The 21,978-nt window shown below is 44.3% G+C and overlaps 1 protein-coding gene across 3 annotated transcripts; it reads right to left on the minus strand.

Annotated features, from left to right (window-relative positions):
- Positions 1 to 16,389, minus strand: LOC106568462 (G protein-coupled receptor kinase 6). 3 transcript variants are annotated; one of them, XM_014138837.2, is made up of 16 exons: positions 15,993 to 16,389; positions 8,840 to 8,929; positions 8,622 to 8,734; positions 8,056 to 8,133; positions 7,834 to 7,913; positions 7,620 to 7,712; positions 7,451 to 7,514; positions 6,881 to 7,021; positions 6,248 to 6,438; positions 5,976 to 6,013; positions 2,334 to 2,423; positions 1,841 to 2,049; positions 1,536 to 1,673; positions 825 to 962; positions 507 to 635; positions 1 to 350 (listed from the first exon to the last, which is right to left on the minus strand). In XM_014138837.2, exons 1-16 carry the CDS (start codon positions 16,042 to 16,044, stop codon positions 246 to 248), a joined length of 1,749 nt encoding a protein of 582 aa, XP_013994312.1. In that variant the 5' UTR covers positions 16,045 to 16,389; the 3' UTR covers positions 1 to 245. The 3 variants fall into 3 exon arrangements, with proteins under 3 accessions (XP_013994312.1, XP_013994308.1, XP_013994318.1); XM_014138833.2 differs by having other exon boundaries at positions 7,834 to 7,931; XM_014138843.2 differs by having other exon boundaries at positions 117 to 350; positions 436 to 635; positions 7,834 to 7,931.
- Positions 16,390 to 21,978: the final 5,589 nt, after the last annotated feature.

A 21,978-nucleotide genomic window follows, 5' to 3' on the forward strand; every position in this document is an offset into this window, starting at 1 on the left:
TTTGTTTTCAAGTTTTTTATACTAAGGTTACATAAACAAAAGGGTACAAAATCAGAACAATGTGTCTTAGCTGAGGTTTCCTCTGATCTGACTCATGCAGAAATAAGATGACCACCTCTGGATGATAGTATGGGGGTGGTCTCTTTGGCCTGAGCTGGTGAACGATAGATGGTATGGCCCAGTCACTCTAACGTCTGTTTCAGCTTTGGCTTTATTCCATTGGCTGTAGTGCTGTGCCTCCACCACTAGACTGTAGTGCTGAGCAGGCCAGCTGAGTCCATGGTGCTGCTGTCTGACTTGTGTCTTCTGCTGTCTGACTTGTGTCCCCTGCTGTCTGATTTCTTTGAATGCTGCAAGCACAACAACACAGACAATCATTATCTATTAATTTTACTCTACACCAGGTAAACTGAGTGAGAGAATGTTCTCATTTACAATGACAGTTGCAGTGGAGAGAGGGGTTGAGTGAGCCATTAGGAAGCCCAACCAACAGGTGTGTATCCTACATCTCTGCGGAAGAAGTCCTTCAGGCTGCGTTTGGGGTTCACTGGGGCAGGGGTCCAGTCCAGGTCAGGGGGTCTGGAACCCTGAGGCCCGAACACATTCAGCTCCTTGAAACAACCCATCTCTATCATCTATGAGGGAGGAGGAGAGCAAGAGGGAGGAGGAGAGTGAGGGTAAGGAGTTAGTCATCTCAATTAGCCTATGACCAAACCATACCTAACCTCAAATTGCTACCAATATAACATTTAATTGAAATAAGTTTAATGTTATTGAATTTAACAGAACTAAATCAAATGTAATAATCTGCAAGTTGTGTTGACCTCTGTCTGCCAGGGTATGGCCACGGCGCCTGTGTTAAACTTGATGTAGAAGTCTTTGTCTGCCCTCTCCAAAATGACTCCTTTTACTGTGGAGAACTCATCAATGTCCTGAACATCCTGGCAGTACACTGCTCTGGGCTGGAGAGAGTGAAGGGGGGTGGAAAGATGGAGAGGACAGAGGGAGGGAGAGGTTTTCTTACTACAACATCTAGTATCCCATATTATATAATTTTAATTGCAGTTTTACTGATGATTTAGTCTATGTCTACCACGTACTATAGTGGTTAAAGAATAGCAAGTGGTGCCGATGCACCAAGTCTGGAACCAACAGGACCCTGAACATCTTCTACCCCCAAGACATAAGACTGCTAAATAGTTAACCAAATAGATAACTGGACTATCCATTTTTGCACTAACTCTTTTGACTCATCACCTACACTGTGGCTACTGCTTATTATCTATCCTGCTAGTCACTTTACCCCTACCTATATGTACATTTCTACCTCGTATCCCTGCACATTGACTTGGTACTGGTACCCCGAGTATATAGCCAAGTTATCCTTACACACTGTATTTATTCCTTGTTATTATTTTATATATTTTTCTCTCTGCATTGTTGGGAAGGGCCCGTAAGTAAGCATTTCACTGTTAGTCTACACCTGTTTACAAAGTATGTGACAAATAACATTTGATTTGAGTTAGGGTATTTACATCCGGTTTAAAGGGTGGATCAATGACTCCGGCCTCCAGCCTCCTGAAGTTGATGGTTCTGAAGAAGGGATGGGACTTAACCCCATACACCCCACTCCCCTGACACCCCAGCCTATGTCTCGGGTCTTTGTTCAACAGCTGAGAGCGCGAGAGATGGAAAAATAATCATAAGAGAGAGAGTGAAGGAAAGACAGAAGAAGAGAGAAAGATTGGGAGACGAGTGAACATCCATGCAGTTACAATGTAGAACAGAATTTGCTCGTTGACAGGTTTCATGTCAAATCAGAGTAAAACTGTAGTCTTACCGAGCGACAGAAGTCTTTAGTCTCGTTGCTAAATATCTTTCCGTACTCCTCCTCCTCCTCCTGTATCCTTCTCTCCATCTCCTTTCCCATCAATCGCTCCCCTTTTCTCTTGAATGGGGATCGTCCTGCTGTCATTTCGTACACAAGGCAGCCCAGGCCCCACCAATCAGGGCTCATCCCGTAGTATTTGTGGCCAATCACCTCTGGAGCTGAGGGGAAGAAGGAGAGGTTTGGAAATGTTGGTTCACTGTTGTTGCTCCCAAATTATATATCCAATGAGGCTCAGTGATAGTACAACATCTGGAGGTAAACTGTGATGTAAGAAAAAATGTATCATGATAGCAAACACGTTGCAACATTTTGACCACCATGGATATTTGGCATCTAAAAAGTGTGCAAGTATTCTCATGATCTTTCATACACCCTGCACCTGTGTATTCTGCTAGATATGAGTAGACCACCTGAAAGTGTACAGAAGGTTAGAGCCACGTACCCATGTAGCCCAGGGTGCCCACCCTGCCTCGTACCAGATTCCCCTCAGATAGCGTCACCGCCAGGCCCAGGTCTGAGATACGGATGTGCCCTGGGATGGGTGGAGAGGGTTGGGGGATCAGTGGACCATTAGTTCATACAGCAAAGGGTAGCAACACATTTTCAAGAGATTTTCACTTGAAAATGTCACGTGATAGATTGATGAAAATCCCTGTCATGCAAAACCTCTCATGGAACACAAATAAAGTACACAAGAGGAAAGAGAAGGATGGTTCTGGCAGGTGACGTGACAGTGGCAGTGTGTACTGGTGTGTTTGTGTGTGTCAGTGGAGGCTCCTCAGAGGACGAAGGGGAGGACCATCCTCAGTGAATTTCATAAAAATAGTAAAACATTAAAGTTATCCTTTTTAGATAAAACTATACTAAATATATTCATGTCACCAAATAATGAAAACACACTGTTTTGCAATGGTCTACAGTAGCCTCAACAGCACTCTGCAGTGTAGCTGGAGGACAGCTAGCTTCTGTCCTCTTCTGGGTACATTGACTTCAATACAAAACTTAGGAGGCTCATGGTTCTCACCCCCTTCTATAGACTTACACAGTAATTATGACATCTTCTGGAGGACGTTCTCCAGCCTATCAGAGCTCTTGCAGCATGAACTGACATGTCTACCCAATTAAAGAATCAGAGAATGAATCTAGTAGTGAAAGAATAAGCTACAGCTAGCTAGCACTGCAGTGCATAAAATGTGGTGAGTAGTTGACTCAAAGAGAAAGACAATTTCTTCAAAAATGAAGGAGAAGCAAGAGAGAAATTGAGAGAGAGCTATATTTTGTAATTTTTCCCTTTCACTTAGCTATTTAGCTAACAAATGCAGCTAGCTAGCTAGTTTAGCCTACTCAAACACCCGGCTCAAACAGAGGGATGCTATGTTAGCTAGCTGGCTATGAATATCCAACACAACACTGGAACTCTTCCAATTCAAGGTAAGCTTTTGATTTTACTAATTTATTGCCACCAGGCCCACCAGTGTAACTGCTAAACTGCTTATTGAACTGCTTACTGACTGTACACTGTAACGTTACTACATGATTGTAGCAGGTTTACTAACACCTTCGTTCTATTAGCTATGTTGACTATAACATTACTTTAGCTAATATGGTGACAACAATGCAGGCTGTGTGTAGCGATTATGATATGGTTTGGCTTGGAAAGGTTTTTTCGCCTGGTAACATACAGCTGATGTGTTGTGCATTGAATTCCACAAGCGAAGGAAAAATGTGAGAGGAGGAGAGTGCATAGATACGAGAAGTAATACAACGTGGCTGCTATGAAAGTGAACTGTTTTTACGTGTGATCTGGGATGTAGTCATTGTGTGTATTCGATTCTTAAACAAATGGAACGAAACAGGGATAAACATAACTAAATCTGTCCAATAAAAACTCTTGTTTGCAACTGTTGGACCAATGATTACACTCTAGATCAGCTAGATGCAGGCAAGAGTGTGCAAGGCGGTATTGAATCTGCCACTGTCACCTCAAATTTTTCTCTCGATCTGACCGCACCTACGTTGTAAACTTTCATTCATAGGCTAGGTCGTAGCAAACTCATGATGTGTATAGGGAAAAAAATGATCTTCCTCATCTTAAATGGCACCGACCACCACTAGTGTATGTGTGTATCCTGTGAGATAGTTACTAGTTACAGTGGTATGCTTAGTATCGTCTACATGTGCTTCCAAGTTTCCAAACACGCTGCCAAGCTTGGAACAGGTAACAATAAGATGATCTAAAAATAGACTACACCTGGTTGTCACACAGTGTATATTCACTTCCCGACAGACCAACCGCCCATGATTGTGAGAAAATAAAATCTTAAATTTCATCACCAGGATATCCTGCTTAGGGAAACTACAGTGCCTTCAGAAAGTATTCACACCCATTGACATTTTCCACATTTTGCCTGAATTTAAAGTAGATTAAATTGAGATTTTGTGTCACTGATCTACTGTACACACAGTACCCCATAATGTAAAAAATGAAAAGCTGAAATCTCTTCAGTCAATAAGTAATCAAACCTTTTGTTATGGCAAGCCTAAATAAGTTCAGGAGTAAACATGTACTTGATAATAATAAGTTGCATGGACTCACTCTGTGCAATAATGGTGTTTTAACATGATTTTTAAATGTCACTACAAAGATACAGGCGTCCTTCCTAACTCAGTTCCCAGAGAGCAAGGAAACCGCTCAGGGATTTCACCATGAGGTCAATGGTGACTGTAAAACATTTATAGAGTTTAAATGTTGTGATAGGATAAAACTCAGGATGGACCAACAACATTGTAGTTACTCTGCAATACATTTTTAACCTTTATTTAACTAGGCAAGTCAGTTAAGAACAAATTCTTATTTACAATGATGGCCTACCCCGGCCAAATCCAGACAACGCTGGGCCAATTGTGTGCCACCATATGAGACTCCCAATCACAGCCAGATGTGATGCAGCCTGGATTCAAACCAGGGACACCTCTTGCATTGAGATGCAGTGCCTTAGACCACTGTGCCACTCGGGAGCTAACATAAATGACAGAGTGAAAAGAAGTAAGCCTGTACAGAATATACAAAATATTCCGAAACATGCATCATGTTTGCAATAAGACACTAAAGTAATGCTGCAAAAAATGTGGCAAAGAAATTAACTTATTGTCCTGAATACAAAGCGTTATGTTTGGGGCAAATCCAACACAACACATCACTGAGTACCACTCTTCATATTTTCAAGCATTGTGGTGGCTGCATCATGTTATGGGTATGCTTGTCATCGGAAAGTACTAGGGAGTTTTTTGTTTTCTTTTGATAAAAAGAAAGGAATAGTTCAGTCTGATGGGAGACATATACATTGGAGTTGCTTACCAAGACGGCATTGAATGTTCCTGAGTGGCTTAGTTACAGTTTTGACATAAATCGTCTTGAAAATCTATGGCAAGATTTGAAAATGGCTGTCGAGCAATGATCAACTTGACAAAGCTTGAATAATTTTTTTAAGAATAATTGGCAAATATTGCACAATCCAGGTGTGCAAAGTTCTTAGAGACTTACCCAGAAAGACTCACAGCCGTAATTGCTCCCAAAGGTGATTGTAACGTTCAGGGGGTTGAATACTTATATAATCAAGTGTTTTATTTACCATTAATAAACGGGGGTGGCAGGTAGCCTAGTGGTTAGAGCGTTGGGCCAGTAACCAAAAGGTTGCTAGATCAAATCCCTGAGCTAACAAGGTAAAAATCTGTCGTTCTGCACCTGAACAAGGCAGTTAACCCACTAGGGTTGAAAATAAGGATTTGTTCTTAACTGACTTGCCTAGTTAAATAATAACAAAATACCATGAATAAAAATGTCAGAAATCTACATTTTCTTCCACTTTGACATTGTATTTTGTATGCATCGTTGACAAAAAAATGACAATTAAATCCATTTTAATCCTACTTTGTAATGCAACAAAATGTGGAAAACATCTAGGGGTGTGAATACTCTCTAAAGGTACTATAGATCCTACATGGCTAGAATGTGAAGAATAAGGAAGAATGATATGGGTCTGAAGCACATGTATTGATTGTGATATCATTAAAGTGTGCCTACCGTTGTCATCCAGAAGGATGTTCTCTGGTTTTAGATCCCTGAAACAAAAAACAAAGAACAGAAATCAGTACAATGCCTTTTCAATGTCACATTAATCCATTTTAGCATACTCCATGAGACTTCTCCACCCTTTTCCAGAAGTGTGCAAAAAGTGTGCAAACACTTTCTCGCATGGATTTAACAATGGAGGAAACTCCCTCCAGCCAATGCTTACACCTATCCTACGCTTTTAAAAAGGATGTAGAATCAGGATGGAGTCAGTGTCTACTGACCTGTAGACAATGTTCATCTGGTGGAGGTGGTGGAGACCACAGCAGACCTCAGCAGCATAGAACTGAACCCTGTCCTGCTCCAGGCCTGAAGTACCCATGTTATAGATGTGGAACCGCAGGTCTCCTCCATTCATTATGGTCACCACAAGACAGAGAGAATGTTTGGTTTCATACGCATATGCCAGACTGACCTTGAGAGAGAAAGAAAGACAGAGCGTTAGAGGAAGAGAGGACATAGAGAGAATGAAATAAAAAGAGGAAGAGAGAGAGAAGAGAATGGAGAGTGAGAAGAGGATGAAGAGAGAGAAGAGGAAGGAGAGATAAAGAAGAGGATGAGAGAGAGAGAGAAGAGGATGGAGAGAGGGAGAAGAGGATGGATAGAGAGAGAAGAGGAAGGAGAGAGGGAGAAGAGGATGGAGAGAGAGAGAAGAGGAAGGAGAGAAAGAGAAGAGAATGGAGAGAGAGAGAGAAGAGGATGGAGAGGGAGAAGAGGATGGATAGAGAGAGAAGAGGAAGGAGAGAGAGAGAAGAGGATGGAGAGAGAAGAGGAAGGAGAGAAAGAGAAGAGGATGGAGAGAGAGAGAGAGAAGAGGATGGAGAGAGGGAGAAGAGGATGGAGAGAGAGAGTCCTACCACAAATCTGCTGTTAAGTGTCTCAAGTATCTGTTTCTCGTTGAGGGCCATGGCCTCTCCTCTCCCCTTCTTCACGTGAGTCTTCTCCAGCTTCTTACAAGCATACATCTTCCCAGAGGCACGTGCCTGGAATGCCCACACCTGGGGGAGAGGGGAGGGAGGAAGGGAGAAAAGGATAGAGAAAGGGGGAGATTGTATGAGGAATCCTCACTATCAAATTTGTTGTTACACATGTGCATCTGAAGTTAGAGTTGTGTCAATGTTTTCTGATTTGAGATTTTCTCAGAAAAATTGTGAAAACATGTTTGTCTGTTCACTCTGAGGAAAAAGGTGCTATTCTAGAACCTAAATTGGCTCATCGGCTGTCCCTGTAGGATACCCTTTTTGGTTCCAGGTAAAACCTTTTTGGGTTAAATGAGGAACCGTTTCCACAGAGGGTTCTACATGGAAGCCAAAAGGTTTCTACCTCGAACCAAAAAGGGTCCTCCTATAGGGACAGCCGAATATGGGGATAGCCGAAGAACCCTTTTGGAACCTTTTTTTCTAAGAATGCAGTGAAAGCAGCCTTACCTCCCCGAAGCCTCCCTTGCCAAGCATCCTGTACTGTCTGAAGATGTGTTTGGTAACAGGCTGTCTGGGGGGAGAGAAATACACAGAGTGACTAGTGTCAAGCATTTGTTGTCATATCTCACTTAGTTTGATTATTCAGTCAAACGCACACATGTCCATATGCACTGACCTCTCTAACATCTTCCACTGCAGGAAACGGTCAAAGTACATGCTCTGCTGGTACTGAAGGAAGGGGGCACCACTCAGGTACTCATGGAGGTCACTATAAAAACACAGTAAGAGGAGGTGAATTCCCAGCACACACAGCCCCTCACAGATAGGGGAGGGAAGGGAAGGGTGAGAGCAAGATGGGGGAAATTGGGGTAAAGGTCAGAGAGACTCACTTTGTGCAGTCAATGAAGCCGTCTCTACTGTGCTGCTCCTCCAAACTCTCCCTACACCTCTCACCATAGCGCTCTACTACCTGTACACACTCAGATGACTGGCAAGAGAACATGCACATATACAATTAACTTGCAAAAATCTCAAGTGAGAAATCAACCTTTAGTGTGTGTGTGTGTGTGTGTGTATGTGTGTGTGTGTGTGAGAGAGTTTAAAGACGATACCTCTCTACTGAGGAACCTGTTAATGATTTGCATGCCAAAACTCCTCTTCTCCTCATCTGACTTCACCTCATACTCCCCCTGTAGAAATTCAAACATTTCTGGACTTATAATTCTTGTTTTGTCAACATGAATGATGACGTTTTGATGGTCCCTGTCCCTGTCTATTATCTGGCACTGATTGGTATTTTTTGTATTTTATTAGGATTGCTGGATCATTCTTCATGAATGACCCAGGTCACTAACCGTCAGCAAGGCATCGGCCCAGGCCAATGAGGAAATACACAGAGTTATGAATAACAGAGGTATTTTTAACCCAGTAGACATAACTTATTTTTTTATTACAGTAACATACCATTTCTAAGAATGTTATCATACTAGAATTCTTTCCTGGCTGTGTGCCCAAAACACACACACACCCTTCAGAAATATGACATCACTTTGCTGTGACACCGGTCTGTCAGCAGAGCGTACTGTAAAACCTGCTTGCAGAATTATATCTGATCATTTCCCACAATATGGACTATACCACCTCCTCCATAGTGAATAAGGCCTATAGTGGATCATACCATTTCGTCCAATAGGGAGTTGCAGTTCTGCAGCTCAGGTTTGCTATGACAGAAGAGACGGAATAGTTGTCTGCCAATAGGCTGCTTCACACACAGGCTGTAGTAGTCTCGCTCTGAAACACACACATTACACATATAAAACATGCATGCACAGACATACAAACACAAACTCTCTCTCTCTCACACACACACACACACACACACACACACACACTGACCGAGGGTTTTTTCCAGCTCCACACACTGGCTGATGTGAGGGAAGCGCAGCATGTCTTTCCATTTCCAACTCCTGCCTTTTTCCCCTCCACCTAGAGAGAGATGGAACAGGGGAGAGAAGGGTGAAAGAAGGAGGTAAGAAATGGAGGCAGGTAGCCTAGCAGTGAAGAGCATTGGGCCAGTAACTGAAAAGACGCTGGTTCGAATCCCCAAGCCAACAAGGTGAAGAATCTTGACGTACACTTGTGCAACGCACTTAACCTTAATTCTTCTGTTAAGAGCATCTGCTAAAATGTGGAAGGAAAAATAGTATGAGAAATTTGATATTACAGCTAAGCTGTCATTCATTTACTGTTTTTCATACCCAAAAACATGTGACCTCATTCAACTCATTGGTTATGTGTTGTATGTAATATGTTAAAATGGGGAAGAAAGAAAACAAAGAAATAAAAACTATCAGCAGTAAGACCAAACATATCCAACTGGACCGATTCATCCTTTTAGTATAGTTACAACCTTATAACCTAAAGGTCTTCCTCTGTTTACATGTTCACCTCAACATACCGGAAAAAGACTACAATCAGTCTGTCAACAACAGCCTTTGTTCCTGTGTGTGTGTGTGTGTGTGTGTGTGTGTGTGTGTGTGTGTAGTTGTTCCTCGTCAGTCAGGTTCCAGCCCTGGCATCCATCCACTCCAAAGAGAAATCTATAAATAGGTATGGAGCAGGAACAAACCTGTGGGACCACATAGCACTGCGATCCACACACACGCACACACACACACACACACACACACACACACACACACACACACACACACACACACACACACACACACACAGTGCAGTACTGTGGTAAAATTGCTGATCCTGCCTACAGGTGTCACCTACTGATGATGAAATTCACAGAACCTAGGAAGGAGTCCAACCTGTTGGTTATGGTTTGTGACCTCACTCTTCCACACACATACAACCCTGAGCCTGTCACCTTGCTACCTTTCATACAGGTGTACTGAGCCTGTCACCTTGCTACCTTTCATATCGGTGTACTGAGCCTGTCACCTTGCTACCTTTCATATAGGTGTACTGAGCCTGTCACCCTGCTACCTTTCATACAGGTGTATTGAGCCTGTCACCCTGCTACCTTTCATACAGGTGTATTGAGCCTGTCACCCTGCTACCTTTCATACAGGTGTACTGAGCCTGTCACCCTGCTACCTTTCATACAGGTGTATTGAGCCTGTCACCCTGCTACTTTTCATACAGGTGTACTGAGTCTGTCACCCTGCTACCTTTCATACAGGTGTATTGAGCCTGTCACCCTGCTACCTTTCATACAGGTGTATTGAGCCTGTCACCCTGCTACTTTTCATACAGGTGTATTGAGCCTGTCACCCTGCTACTTTTCATACAGGTGTACTGAGCCTGTCACCCTGCTACTTTTCATACAGGTGTATTGAGCCTGTCACCCTGCTACCTTTCATACAGGTGTACTGAGCCTGTCACCTTGCTACCTTTCATACAGGTGTATTGAGCCTGTCACCCTGCTACCTTTCATACAGGTGTATTGAGCCTGTCACCCTGCTACTTTTCATACAGGTGTATTGAGCCTGTCACCCTGCTACTTTTCATACAGGTGTATTGAGTCTGTCACCCTGCTACCTTTCATACAGGTGTATTGAGCCTGTCACCTTTCTACCTTTCATACAGGTGTACTGAGCCTGTCACCCTGCTACCTTTCATACAGGTGTATTGAGCCTGTCACCCTGCTACCTTTCATACAGGTGTATTGAGCCTGTCACCCTGCTACTTTTCATACAGGTGTATTGAGTCTGTCACCCTGCTACCTTTCATACATGTGTATTGAGCCTGTCACCTTGCTACCTTTCATACAGGTGTACTGAGCCTGTCACCCTGCTACTTTTCATACAGGTGTATTGAGTCTGTCACCCTGCTACCTTTCATACAGGTGTATTGAGCCTGTCACCCTGCTACTTTTCATACAGGTGTACTGAGCCTGTCACCCTGCTACTTTTCATACAGGTGTATTGAGCCTGTCACCCTGCTACCTTTCATACAGGTGTACTGAGCCTGTCACCTTGCTACCTTTCATACAGGTGTATTGAGCCTGTCACCCTGCTACCTTTCATACAGGTGTATTGAGCCTGTCACCCTGCTACTTTTCATACAGGTGTATTGAGCCTGTCACCCTGCTACTTTTCATACAGGTGTATTGAGTCTGTCACCCTGCTACCTTTCATACAGGTGTATTGAGCCTGTCACCTTGCTACCTTTCATACAGGTGTACTGAGCCTGTCACCCTGCTACCTTTCATACAGGTGTATTGAGCCTGTCACCCTGCTACCTTTCATACAGGTGTATTGAGCCTGTCACCCTGCTACTTTTCATACAGGTGTATTGAGTCTGTCACCCTGCTACCTTTCATACAGGTGTATTGAGCCTGTCACCTTGCTACCTGTCATACAGGTGTACTGAGCCTGTCACCCTGCTACTTTTCATACAGGTGTATTGAGTCTGTCACCCTGCTACCTTTCATACAGGTGTATTGAGCCTGTCACCTTGCTACCTTTCATACAGGTGTACTGAGCCTGTCACCCTGCTACCTTTCATACAGGTGTATTGAGCCTGTCACCCTGCTACCTTTCATACAGGTGTATTGAGCCTGTCACCCTGCTACTTTTCATACAGGTGTATTGAGCCTGTCACCCTGCTACTTTTCATACAGGTGTATTGAGTCTGTCACCCTGCTACCTTTCATACAGGTGTATTGAGCCTGTCACCTTGCTACCTTTCATACAGGTGTACTGAGCCTGTCACCCTGCTACCTTTCATACAGGTGTATTGAGCCTGTCACCCTGCTACCTTTCATACAGGTGTATTGAGCCTGTCACCCTGCTACTTTTCATACAGGTGTATTGAGTCTGTCACCCTGCTACCTTTCATACAGGTGTATTGAGCCTGTCACCTTGCTACCTTTCATACAGGTGTACTGAGCCTGTCACCCTGCTACTTTTCATACAGGTGTATTGAGTCTGTCACCCTGCTACCTTTCATACAGGTGTATTGAGCCTGTCACCTTGCTACCTTTCATACAGGTGTACTGAGCCTGTCACCCTGCTACCTTTCATACAGGTGTATTGAGCCTGTCACCCTGCTACCTTTCATACAGGTGTATTGAGCCTGTCACCCTGCTACTTTTCATACAGGTGTATTGAGTCTGTCACCCTGCTACCTTTCATACAGGTGTATTGAGCCTGTCACCTTGCTACCTTTCATACATGTGTATTGAGCCTGTCACCCTGCTACCTTTCATACAGGTGTATTGAGCCTGTCACCCTGCTACTTTTCATACAGGTGTATTGAGCCTGTCACCCTGCTACTTTTCATACAGGTGTATTGAGCCTGTCACCCTGCTACCTTTCATACAGGTCTATTGAGCCTGCCACCAGACATTTGTTCAGCTAGACAAAACACATAGTGTGTGTGTTTTCCTGTGGCACATACAATATGAGTGTACTTGGGCACCTGCTGGACAACAACCACACAAAGGATTGATTTCTCCTGTAGCCTGTAGCAAAATGTGTTGCATCTTAAGATACGGTGTGTGTGGCTACTACTTTGTCATATAGCAAGGTTTCACCCATGACCTGTAAAATACAGACAGGACATCTATTAGTAGAGACATCTGTCTTTCTACCTGCTTTCGAGAGAGATTGGGGTTGTTTAACAATGACAGAAAGCTAATTTATTACATCCTGCTTCTAAAGAATGTGATGTGACGAATTCCCTACCACGTCATTAAGGTAATCACTGATCTGACATCATTTAGATGGTGAAAGCAGGCTAGATCAGTGAATATTTCAAGGAATGAAGTGTGTGTGTGTGTGTGTGTGCGAGAAAAAGAAACTTGAGGAAGTAGTACTGTATAAAATCCCTGCTAGTTAATTCTGTCAATCAGTCCACTTTAGTTTGTGATCAAATCTTTATATAAAAAAAAAAAATTGTTGGGGGGCACATGCACACATTCATACAATTTAATAGTTTGTTTGCATCACAGAGCCATCCAACTCGGCAATCAACCTGTCCTCTTTTATCACCACACAAATCAACCTTCCTCATTCCTTCACCACATACATTGTTCCTCAGAAGGGAGCAACTTTCTCTGGGACCCATACTCCTACTCACTCACACATCACTGTAGGTTATGTACAACAGTCGGGTTACGTAAGTCCTGTGGTACATGTCTTTCTGCAATAGCTGCAATTACATTTTACGGGACATTTTGAAATGAACCTTTTTGACACAGTCATAAGAATAGCAATAAGGTTAAGAATTACAAGGGTGCACTGCAATCTCACCCATAGCAGGGCATCACCTGTTGTCACAATCTTCTTCATCAGACGATAAAGAGAAATCATTGTCGGACCAATACGCAGCGAAATCGTATGTACTCATGTTTATTAAGGAAAAGGGAAACCAAAATAAACACGTACACAAAACACAATGACGAATAACAGTCTGGTAAGGCACAAGGCTATACACAGAACATTCTCCCACCAACTCCAAACACAAACACATACCTAACTATAGGACTCTCAATCAGAGGCAACTAGGAAACACCTGCCTCCAATTGAGAGTCCAACACCCAATACCTAAACATAGAAATACTAAACTAGAAAGAACATAGAAATACAAAAACATAGAACATAACCCAAAACCCAGAAATAATAAAGCAAACACCCTTCTAAACAAACCACCACCCCGAACCACATAAAACAAATACCCTCTGCCACGTCCTGACCAAACTACAATAACAAATAACCCCTATACTGGTCAGGACGTGACAGTACCCCCCCCCCCAAAGGTGCAGACCCTGGATGCACCTCACATGAATAAACAAAATACCCCCAAAACAAAACAATCCCCCTAAAGGGAGGGAAGGGAGGGTGGCTGCCGTCACCGACGGCACTCGTGCAACACCCCCCCCTCCCCCACCCACCTAATACTGGAGGTGGCTCAGGTTCCGGTCTACAACCCCCACCCAACCTGTCCACCCCTGCATAATGCTCAGGGCTGTATAACGTCTCTGGGGGCTCCGGACTGTAGGCCGACTCTAGCTCCAGACTATAGGCAGACTCGCTCGGTTCCGGACCGGACACTCTCGCCGGATACTCTGGACCGGACACTGTCGCCGGATGCTCTGGACCGGACACTGTCGCCGGCTACTCTGGACCTGTCGCCGGATGCTCGGGACCGAGTACTGTCGCCGGATGCTCGGGACCGAGTACTGTCGCCGGAAGCTCGGGACCGAGTACTGTCACCGGAAGCTCGGGACCGAGTACTGTCGTCGGAAGCTCGGGACCGAGTACTGTCGTCGGAAGCTCGGGACCGAGTACTGTCGTCGGAAGCTCGGGACCGAGTACTGTCGTCGGAAGCTCGGGACTGGACTGACGCACTGGAAGCCTGATGCGTGGTGCTGGTACTGGATGTGCCAGTTTGGGGACACGCACTTCAGGGCTAGTGTGGGGAGCAGGAACGGGCTGAGTTGGACTGGGCTGACGCACTGGAAGCCTGATGCGTGGTGCTGGTACTGGAGGTATCGGGCCGTGGAGGCGCACTGGCGGTCTCGATCGCACCTCCTGCACAACCCGTCCTGGCTGGATGGAACTAGTAGCCCTGTACGAGCGGAGTGCTAGTACAGGGCGAACTGGGCTGTGCAGGGGCCTGATGTTTGCCGTGCGTAGAGCGGGCGTAGGGTAGCCTGGACCTAGGAGGCGCACCGGTGACCAGATGCGCTGCGCAGGCATCCGCCTACCAGGCTGGATGCCCACTCTAGCACGGCACTTGCGAGGGGCTGGGATCACTCGCACCGGACTGTGCGTGCGTATGGGCGAGATCGTGAGCACTTCCGCATACCTCGGTGCTCTCCACTCCAAACGCATCCCATAAAAAGCACGGTGAGCTGGCTTAGGTCTACTGCCTGGCCCAGCCAAACTACCCGTGTGCCCCCCCAAAAAACATTATTGGGGGTGCCTCTCCAGCTGAAACGCCAGTCGTGTTCCCCTGTAGCGTTCCCGGTCTTCGCTCCACTTTCTCCATGGGCCCTCTCCGCCATAATCTCCTCCCACGTCCACTTTTCCCGATAGTCCATATTATTCTCCCGTTGCTCCTTACCCCGCTGCTTGGTCCTTGGTGGGTGGGAGATTCTGTCACAATCTTCTTCGTCAGATGAAAAAGAGAAATCATTGTCGGACCAATGCGCAGCAAGATCGTATGTACTCATCTTCTTTATTAAGGAAAAGAAGGGAAACCAAAATAAACACGTACACAAAACACAATGACGAATAACAGTCTGGTAAGGCACAAGGCTATACACAGAACATTCTCCCACCAACTCCAAACACAAACACATACCTAATTATAGGACTCTCAATCAGAGGCAACTAGGAAACACCTGCCTCCAATTGAGAGTCCAACACCCAATACCTAAACATAGAAATACTAAACTAGAAAGAACATAGAAATACAAAAACATAGAACATAACCCAAAACCCGGAAATAAGAAATCAAACACCCTTCTAAACAAACCACCACCCCGAACCACATAAAACAAATACCCTCTGCCACGTCCTGACCAAACTACAATAACAAATAACCCCTATACTGGTAAGGACGTGACACCTGTCATGTTAAAATGTAGTCTACTGCAACCCACCCTACTCATCTGTGACACCACAGCACTGTAACAGAGGGCAACACAAACTGGAATAATGTGGAGCTCTGAACACACCACTACTGGATCAAGGTGCAAACAGGCTAACTCTAACTTGTCATTTTATGTTTTTCTAAACTTCTTCAACTAACTACAGGTTACCTCTAACTTGTCTTTTTATGTTTTTCTAAACTCCTTCAACTAACTATAAGACACATCAATCATTACTGACTTCCCTGGTTAAAGATACAGCTAATAAATAAAGACAGACATGATGACAAGTGACAAACAGAAAATATACATTTCCTGAAGAAAATGTGGGTGCTTGCTAAAAAAAAGTATTGTATGGAGAAATATGAAGTAGTAGGCTAGTATTTACTGCAGCGTTAATTTTTACTACAGCTATATAGGTGTGTTTCTTACCTCCCCTGGCTCTGATGAGTGCGCTGTTCGCCACCATACTATCTATCTCCATTGCTGCAGAGGGATGTGGACCATACAACAACAAAAATCACAACTCGAACAACTTTCGGTTTTCTCTCCTTTTCCCTATTCAAACAATCCGTCTTCAAAGACAGGTTTAACCATCCCCCAGAAGATGTACAGCCTGGTTCTCTTTCTCAAGCCAAGATAGATTCCATTAAAAAATGAAAGTGTAAGTAAACAAAATATTGAACATGTAAAAACGAAGTAGCCTACTCTAAATATAAGGTTGTTTAAAAAGTGCGATAAAGCTTGCGTCACTAATCCGCCGAGAGAGAGTGTTAGAAACGGAATGTTATTGCCAACATATTTGACTACACTAAACTGAAAAACTGAGTAGGCGTAGAGATACTTATCTAAAATCTTCATATATAGTAATTGTGTAAAATAGAACAAGCACGTACTCTGCTGGTGATATATAAAACTACAACACTGTCAGCGTGTCCACTGTTTTGTCCCCCGTTTTCCGTCAGTTTCGTTGTCAACGGATGACTCAACACTATACACATCAGCTACTACAGTGACTGAAATGACTGCAACACTTAAGAGTTATGATTCGTTTCAGAGTGGGTGGCAAGTTAGTCCTAAATATTTCCAAACTAAAAGCATTGTATTTGTGACAAATCATTCACTAAACCCTAAACCTCAACTAAACATTGTAATGAATAATATGAAAATGTAACAAGTTGAGGTGACTAAACTGCTTGAGTAACTGTGGATTGTACTGTCATGGTCAAAACATATTGATACAGTGGCTAAAATGGGGAGAGGTTTTTCCATAATAAAGCTCTGCTCTGCCTTCTTAACAGCAATATCAACAAGGCAGGTTTTTATTTATTTATTTCTTGTTTTTTATTTTATTAACAACAAAAAAGGCAGGTCCTACAGGACCTAACTACTGTTCAGTTGTGTGGTCACGTGCCACAAAGAGGGACTTAGGAAAATGTGTGAGAGGCATTGACATGTTGAATGCACCAAGCTGTCTGTTTGAACTACTGGCACACAGCTCAGAAACCCATGCATACCCCACAAGCTCTCCCTCGCCCTCCATTTGGTAAATCCGAACACAACTCCTGCGATTCCTGCTTACAAGCAAAAATTAAAGCAGGAAGCTCCAGTGACTCGATCTATAAAAAAGTGGTCAGATGAAGCAGATGCTAAACTACAGGACTGTTTTGCTATCACAAACTGGCACATGTTCCGGGATTCTTCCGATGGCATTGAGGATAACACCACATCAGTTACTGGCTTTATCAATAACTGCATTGAGGACTTCGTCCCCACAGTGACTGTACGTACATATCCCAACCAGAAGCCATGGATTACAGGCAACATTCGCACTGTGCTAAAGGGTAGAGCTGCCGCTTTCAAGGTGCGGGACTCTAACCCGGAAGTTTACAAGAAATCCTACTATGCCCTGCGACGAACCATCAAACAGGCAAAGCATCAATACATGGCTAAGATTGAATCATACTACACCGGCTCCGACGCTCGTCTTATGTGGCAGGGCTTGCAAACTATTACAGACTACAAAGGGAAGCACAGCCGCGAGCTGCCCAGTGACACGAGCCTACCAGACGAGCTAAATCACTTCTATGCTCGCTTCGAGGCAAGCAACACTGAGGCATGCATGAGAGCATCAGCTGTTCCGGACGACTGTGTGATCACGCTCTCCGTAGCCGATGCGAGTAAGACCTTTAAACAGGTCAACATACACAAGGCTGTGGGGCCAGACGGATTACCAGGACGTGTGCTCCGGGCATGTGCTGACCAACTGGCTGGTGTCTTCACTGACATTTTCAACATCTCCCTGATTGAGTCTGTAATACAAACATGTTTCAAGCAGACCACCATAGTCCCTGTACCCAAGAACACAAAGGCAACCTGCCTAAATGACTACAGACCCATAGCACTCACGCCGTAGTCATGAAGTGCTTTGAAAGGCTGATAATGGCTCACATCAACACCATTATCCCAGAAACCCTAGACCCACTCCAATTTGCATACCGCCCAAACAGATCTACAGATGATGCAATCTCCATTGCACTCCTCACTGCCCTTTCCCACCTGGACAAAAGGAACACTTATGTGAGAATGCTATTCATTGACTACAGCTCAGCGTTCAACACCATAGTACCCTCAAAGCTCATCACTAAGCTAAGGATCCTGGGACTAAACACCTCCCTCTGCAACTGGATCCTGGACTTCCTGACGGCCACCCCCAGGTGGTGAGGGTAGGTAGCAACACATCTGCCACGCTGATCCTCAACACTGGAGCCCCCCAGGGGTGCTTGCTCAGTCCCCTCCTGTAGTCACTGTTCACCCACGACTGCATGGCCAGGCACGACTCCAACACTGTCATTACGTTTGCAGACGACACAACAGTGGTAGGCATGATCACCGACAACGATGAGACAGCCTATAGGGAGGAGGTCAGAGACCTGGCCGGGTGGTGCCAGAATAACAACCTTTCCCTCAACGTAACCAAGACTAAGGAGATGATTGTGCACTACAGGAAAAGGAGGACCGATCATGCCCCCATTCTCATCGACGGGGCTGTAGTGGAGCACGTTTAGAGTTCCAAGTTCCTTGGTTCCCACATCACCAACAAATTAGAATGGTCCAAACACACCAAGACGGTCATGAAGAGGGCATGACAAAGCCTATTCCCCCTCAAGAAACTAAAAACATTTGGCACGGGTCCTGAGATCCTCAAAAGGTTCTACAGCTGCAACACCGAGATCATCCTGACTGGTAGCATCACTGCCTGGTACGGCAATTGCTTGGCCTCCGACCGCAAGTCACTACAGAGGGTAGTGCATACGGCCTAGTACATCACTGGGGCTAAGCTGCTTGCCATCCAGGACCTCTACACCGGCCAGGTGTCAGAGAAAGGCGCTAAAAATTGTCAAAGACCCCAGCCACCCCAGTCATAGACTGTTCTCTCTACTACCGCATGGCAAGCAGTACTGGAGTGCCAAGTCTAGGACAAAAAGGCTTCTCAACAGTTTTTACTCCCAAGCAATAAGACTCCAGGTAATCAAATGGCTACCCGGACTATTTGCATTGTGTGCCCCCCCCAACCCCTCTTTTACGCTGCTGCAACTCTCTGTTTATCATATATGCATAGTCACTTTAACTATACATTCATGTACATACTATCTCAATTGGGTCGACCAACCAGTGCTCCCGCACATTGGCTAACCGGGCTATCTGCATTGTGTCCCACCACCCACCAACACCTCTTTTACACTACTGCTACTCTCTGTCCATCATATATGCATAGTCACTTTAACCATATCTACATGTACATACTACCTTAATCAGCCTGACTAACCGATGGTTGTATGTAGCCTCGCTACTTGAATAGCCTCGCTACTGTATATAGCCTCGCTACTGTTATTTTTCACTCTCTTTTTACTGTTGTTTTTATTTCTTTACTTACCTATTGTTCACCTAACACCTTTTTTTGCACTATTGGTTAGAGCCTGTAAGTAAGCATTTCACTGTAAGGTCTACACACCTGTTGTATTTGGCGCACGTGACAAATAAACTTTGATTTGATTTGAAGACATACCACCAGAGCTCTCTTCACAGTCCCCAAGTCCAGAACAGACTATGGGAGGCACACAGTACTACATAGAGCCATACTACATGTAACTCTATTCCACTTCAAGTAACTCATGCAAGCAGTAAAATTTGCTTAAAAAAAACATAAAATACACGTTATGGAACAGCAGGGACTGTGAAGCAACACAAACATAGGCACAGACACATGCATACACACACGATAACATAGGCACTATTTTTTTTAAATTGTATTTATTTATTTCACCTTTATTTAACCAGGTAGGCCAGTTGAGAACAAGTTCTCATTTACAACTGCGACCTGTCCAAGATAAAGCAAAGCAGTGCGACACAAACAACAACACAGTTACACATGGTATAAACAAATCTACAGTCAATAACGCAATAGAAAAAATCTATATACAGTGTGCAAATGAGGTAAGATAAGGGAGGAAAGGCAATAAATAGGCCGTAGTGGCGAAGTAAATACAATTTAGCAATTAAACACTGGAGTGATAGATGTGCCGAAGATGAATGTGCAAGTAGAGATACTGGGGTGCAAAGGAGAAGAAAAAAAAATAACAATATGGGGATGAGGTAGTTGGATGGGGTATTTACAGATGGACTATGTACAGGTGCAATGATCTGTGAGCTGCTCTGACAGCTGATGCTTAAAGTTAGTGAGGGAGATATGAGTCTCCAGCTTCAGTGATTTTTGCAATTCGTTCCAGTCATTGGCAGCAGAGAACTGGGAGGAAAGGCGGCCAAAAGAGGAATTGGCTTTGGGGGTGACCAGTGAAATTTACCTGCTGGAGCGCGTGCTACGGGTGGATGCTGCTATGGTGACCAGTGAGCTGAGATAAGGCTGGGCTTTACCTAGCAAAGACTTATAGATGACCTGGAGCCAGTGGGTTTGGTGACGAATATGAAGCGAGGGCCGGCCAACGAGAGCATACAGGTCGCAGTGGTGGGTAGTATATGGGTCTTTGGTGACAAAACGGATGGCACTGTGATAGACTGCATCCAATTTGCTGAGTAGAGTGTTGGAGGCTATTTTGTAAATTACATCGCCGAAGTCAAGGATCGGTAGGATAGTCAGTTTTACAAGGGTATATTTGGCAGCATGAGTGAAGGATGCTTTGTTGCGAAATAGGAAGCCGATTATAGATACAATTTTAGATTGGAGATGCTTAATGTGAGTTTACAGTCTAGCCAGACACATAGGTATTTGTAGTTGTCCACATATTTTAAATCAGAACCGTCCAGAGTAGTGATGCTGGACGGGCGGGCAGGTGCGGGCAGCGATCGGTTGAAGAGCGTGCATTTAGTTTTACATGCATTTAAGAGCAGTTGGAGGCCACAGAAGGAGAGTTTTATGGCATTGAAGTTCGTCTGGAGGTTAGTTAACACAGTGTCTAAAGAAGGGCCAGAAGTATACAGAATGGTGTCGTCTGAGTAGAGGTGTATACTATACACACCTCCACATTTATTTTGTGTTGTAGATATGTGGTAGTAGTAGAGTAGGGGCCAGAGGGCACACACTTGACGTGTTGTGAAATCTGTTGTGAATGTATTGTAATGTTTTTGAAATTGTATAACTGTCTTAATTTTACTGGACCCCAGGAAGAGTAGCTGCTGCCTTGGAAGCAGCTAATTGGGATCCATAGTAAATACAAACAGGCTCATTGGTTTCGCACTAGATAGCACAGCCACAAAGTCAATATTGGCTATAGTAGAAATTAATGGAAATAAATAGCTTTTTGGTCTCAATTTAAAGTTAGGGTTGGGCATAATGTTAGCAGTGTGTTTAACAGTTTAAGGTTATGTTTAAAATAATATTTTAAGAAGATAAATTGTGGGCGGGGTTTATGACTTTGTGGCTGTGATAACTAGTGACAACGGATCAAAACACAGTACGTTCATCAACCAGCGAAATTAGTCTTCTCCCTAGTAGGCATAGACAGTGACAATCAGGCGGTGGCACATCTGCTGCACGACAGTCTTGTCCCGATGCCGTTGACCGCTGATCTGACGATATTCACTTGCTAGCACTGCATTTAGGAGGTAACTCGATTCAATCTGTTCATTAAATAGCGACATTTTATTATGTGGATGACACAAACGACAATTATTTGATGGCACTAGCTAGCTACCTGCAGAGGGATGCTGTCAAACCAACGATGTCAACCGGTGTTAGCTAACGTTAGCTTGACTGCTAGCATGTCCTGCACTCAGCTACAGTGATTGGATAATGGTAGCCATTTAACTTAACCTATGCAAACATGCGCAATCCGTTATAATGGGATGAAACAAATTAGCTACCTATATGTTATAGTCTTGTGACTATTTTCACGGAGGA

Source organism: Salmo salar, chromosome ssa01 (genome assembly GCF_905237065.1).
Source record: "Salmo salar chromosome ssa01, Ssal_v3.1, whole genome shotgun sequence".
Taxonomy (NCBI): domain Eukaryota; kingdom Metazoa; phylum Chordata; class Actinopteri; order Salmoniformes; family Salmonidae; genus Salmo; species Salmo salar.

What these genes read in the sequence shown, in the direction of transcription:
- LOC106568462 (XM_014138833.2), bottom strand. Translation starts at nt 16,044, where the DNA reads ATGGAGATAGATAGTATGGTGGCGAACAGCGCACTCATCAGAGCCAGG. An exon ending in ACAGGTTCCTCAGTAGAGAG is followed by an intron (nt 7,932 to 8,055) that starts GTATCGTCTTTA and finishes TTCTCTTGCCAG; the next exon opens with TCATCTGAGTGTGTACAGGT. An exon ending in GCAAGGGAGGCTTCGGGGAG is followed by an intron (nt 7,022 to 7,450) that starts GTAAGGCTGCTT and finishes CCTCTCCCCCAG; the next exon opens with GTGTGGGCATTCCAGGCACG.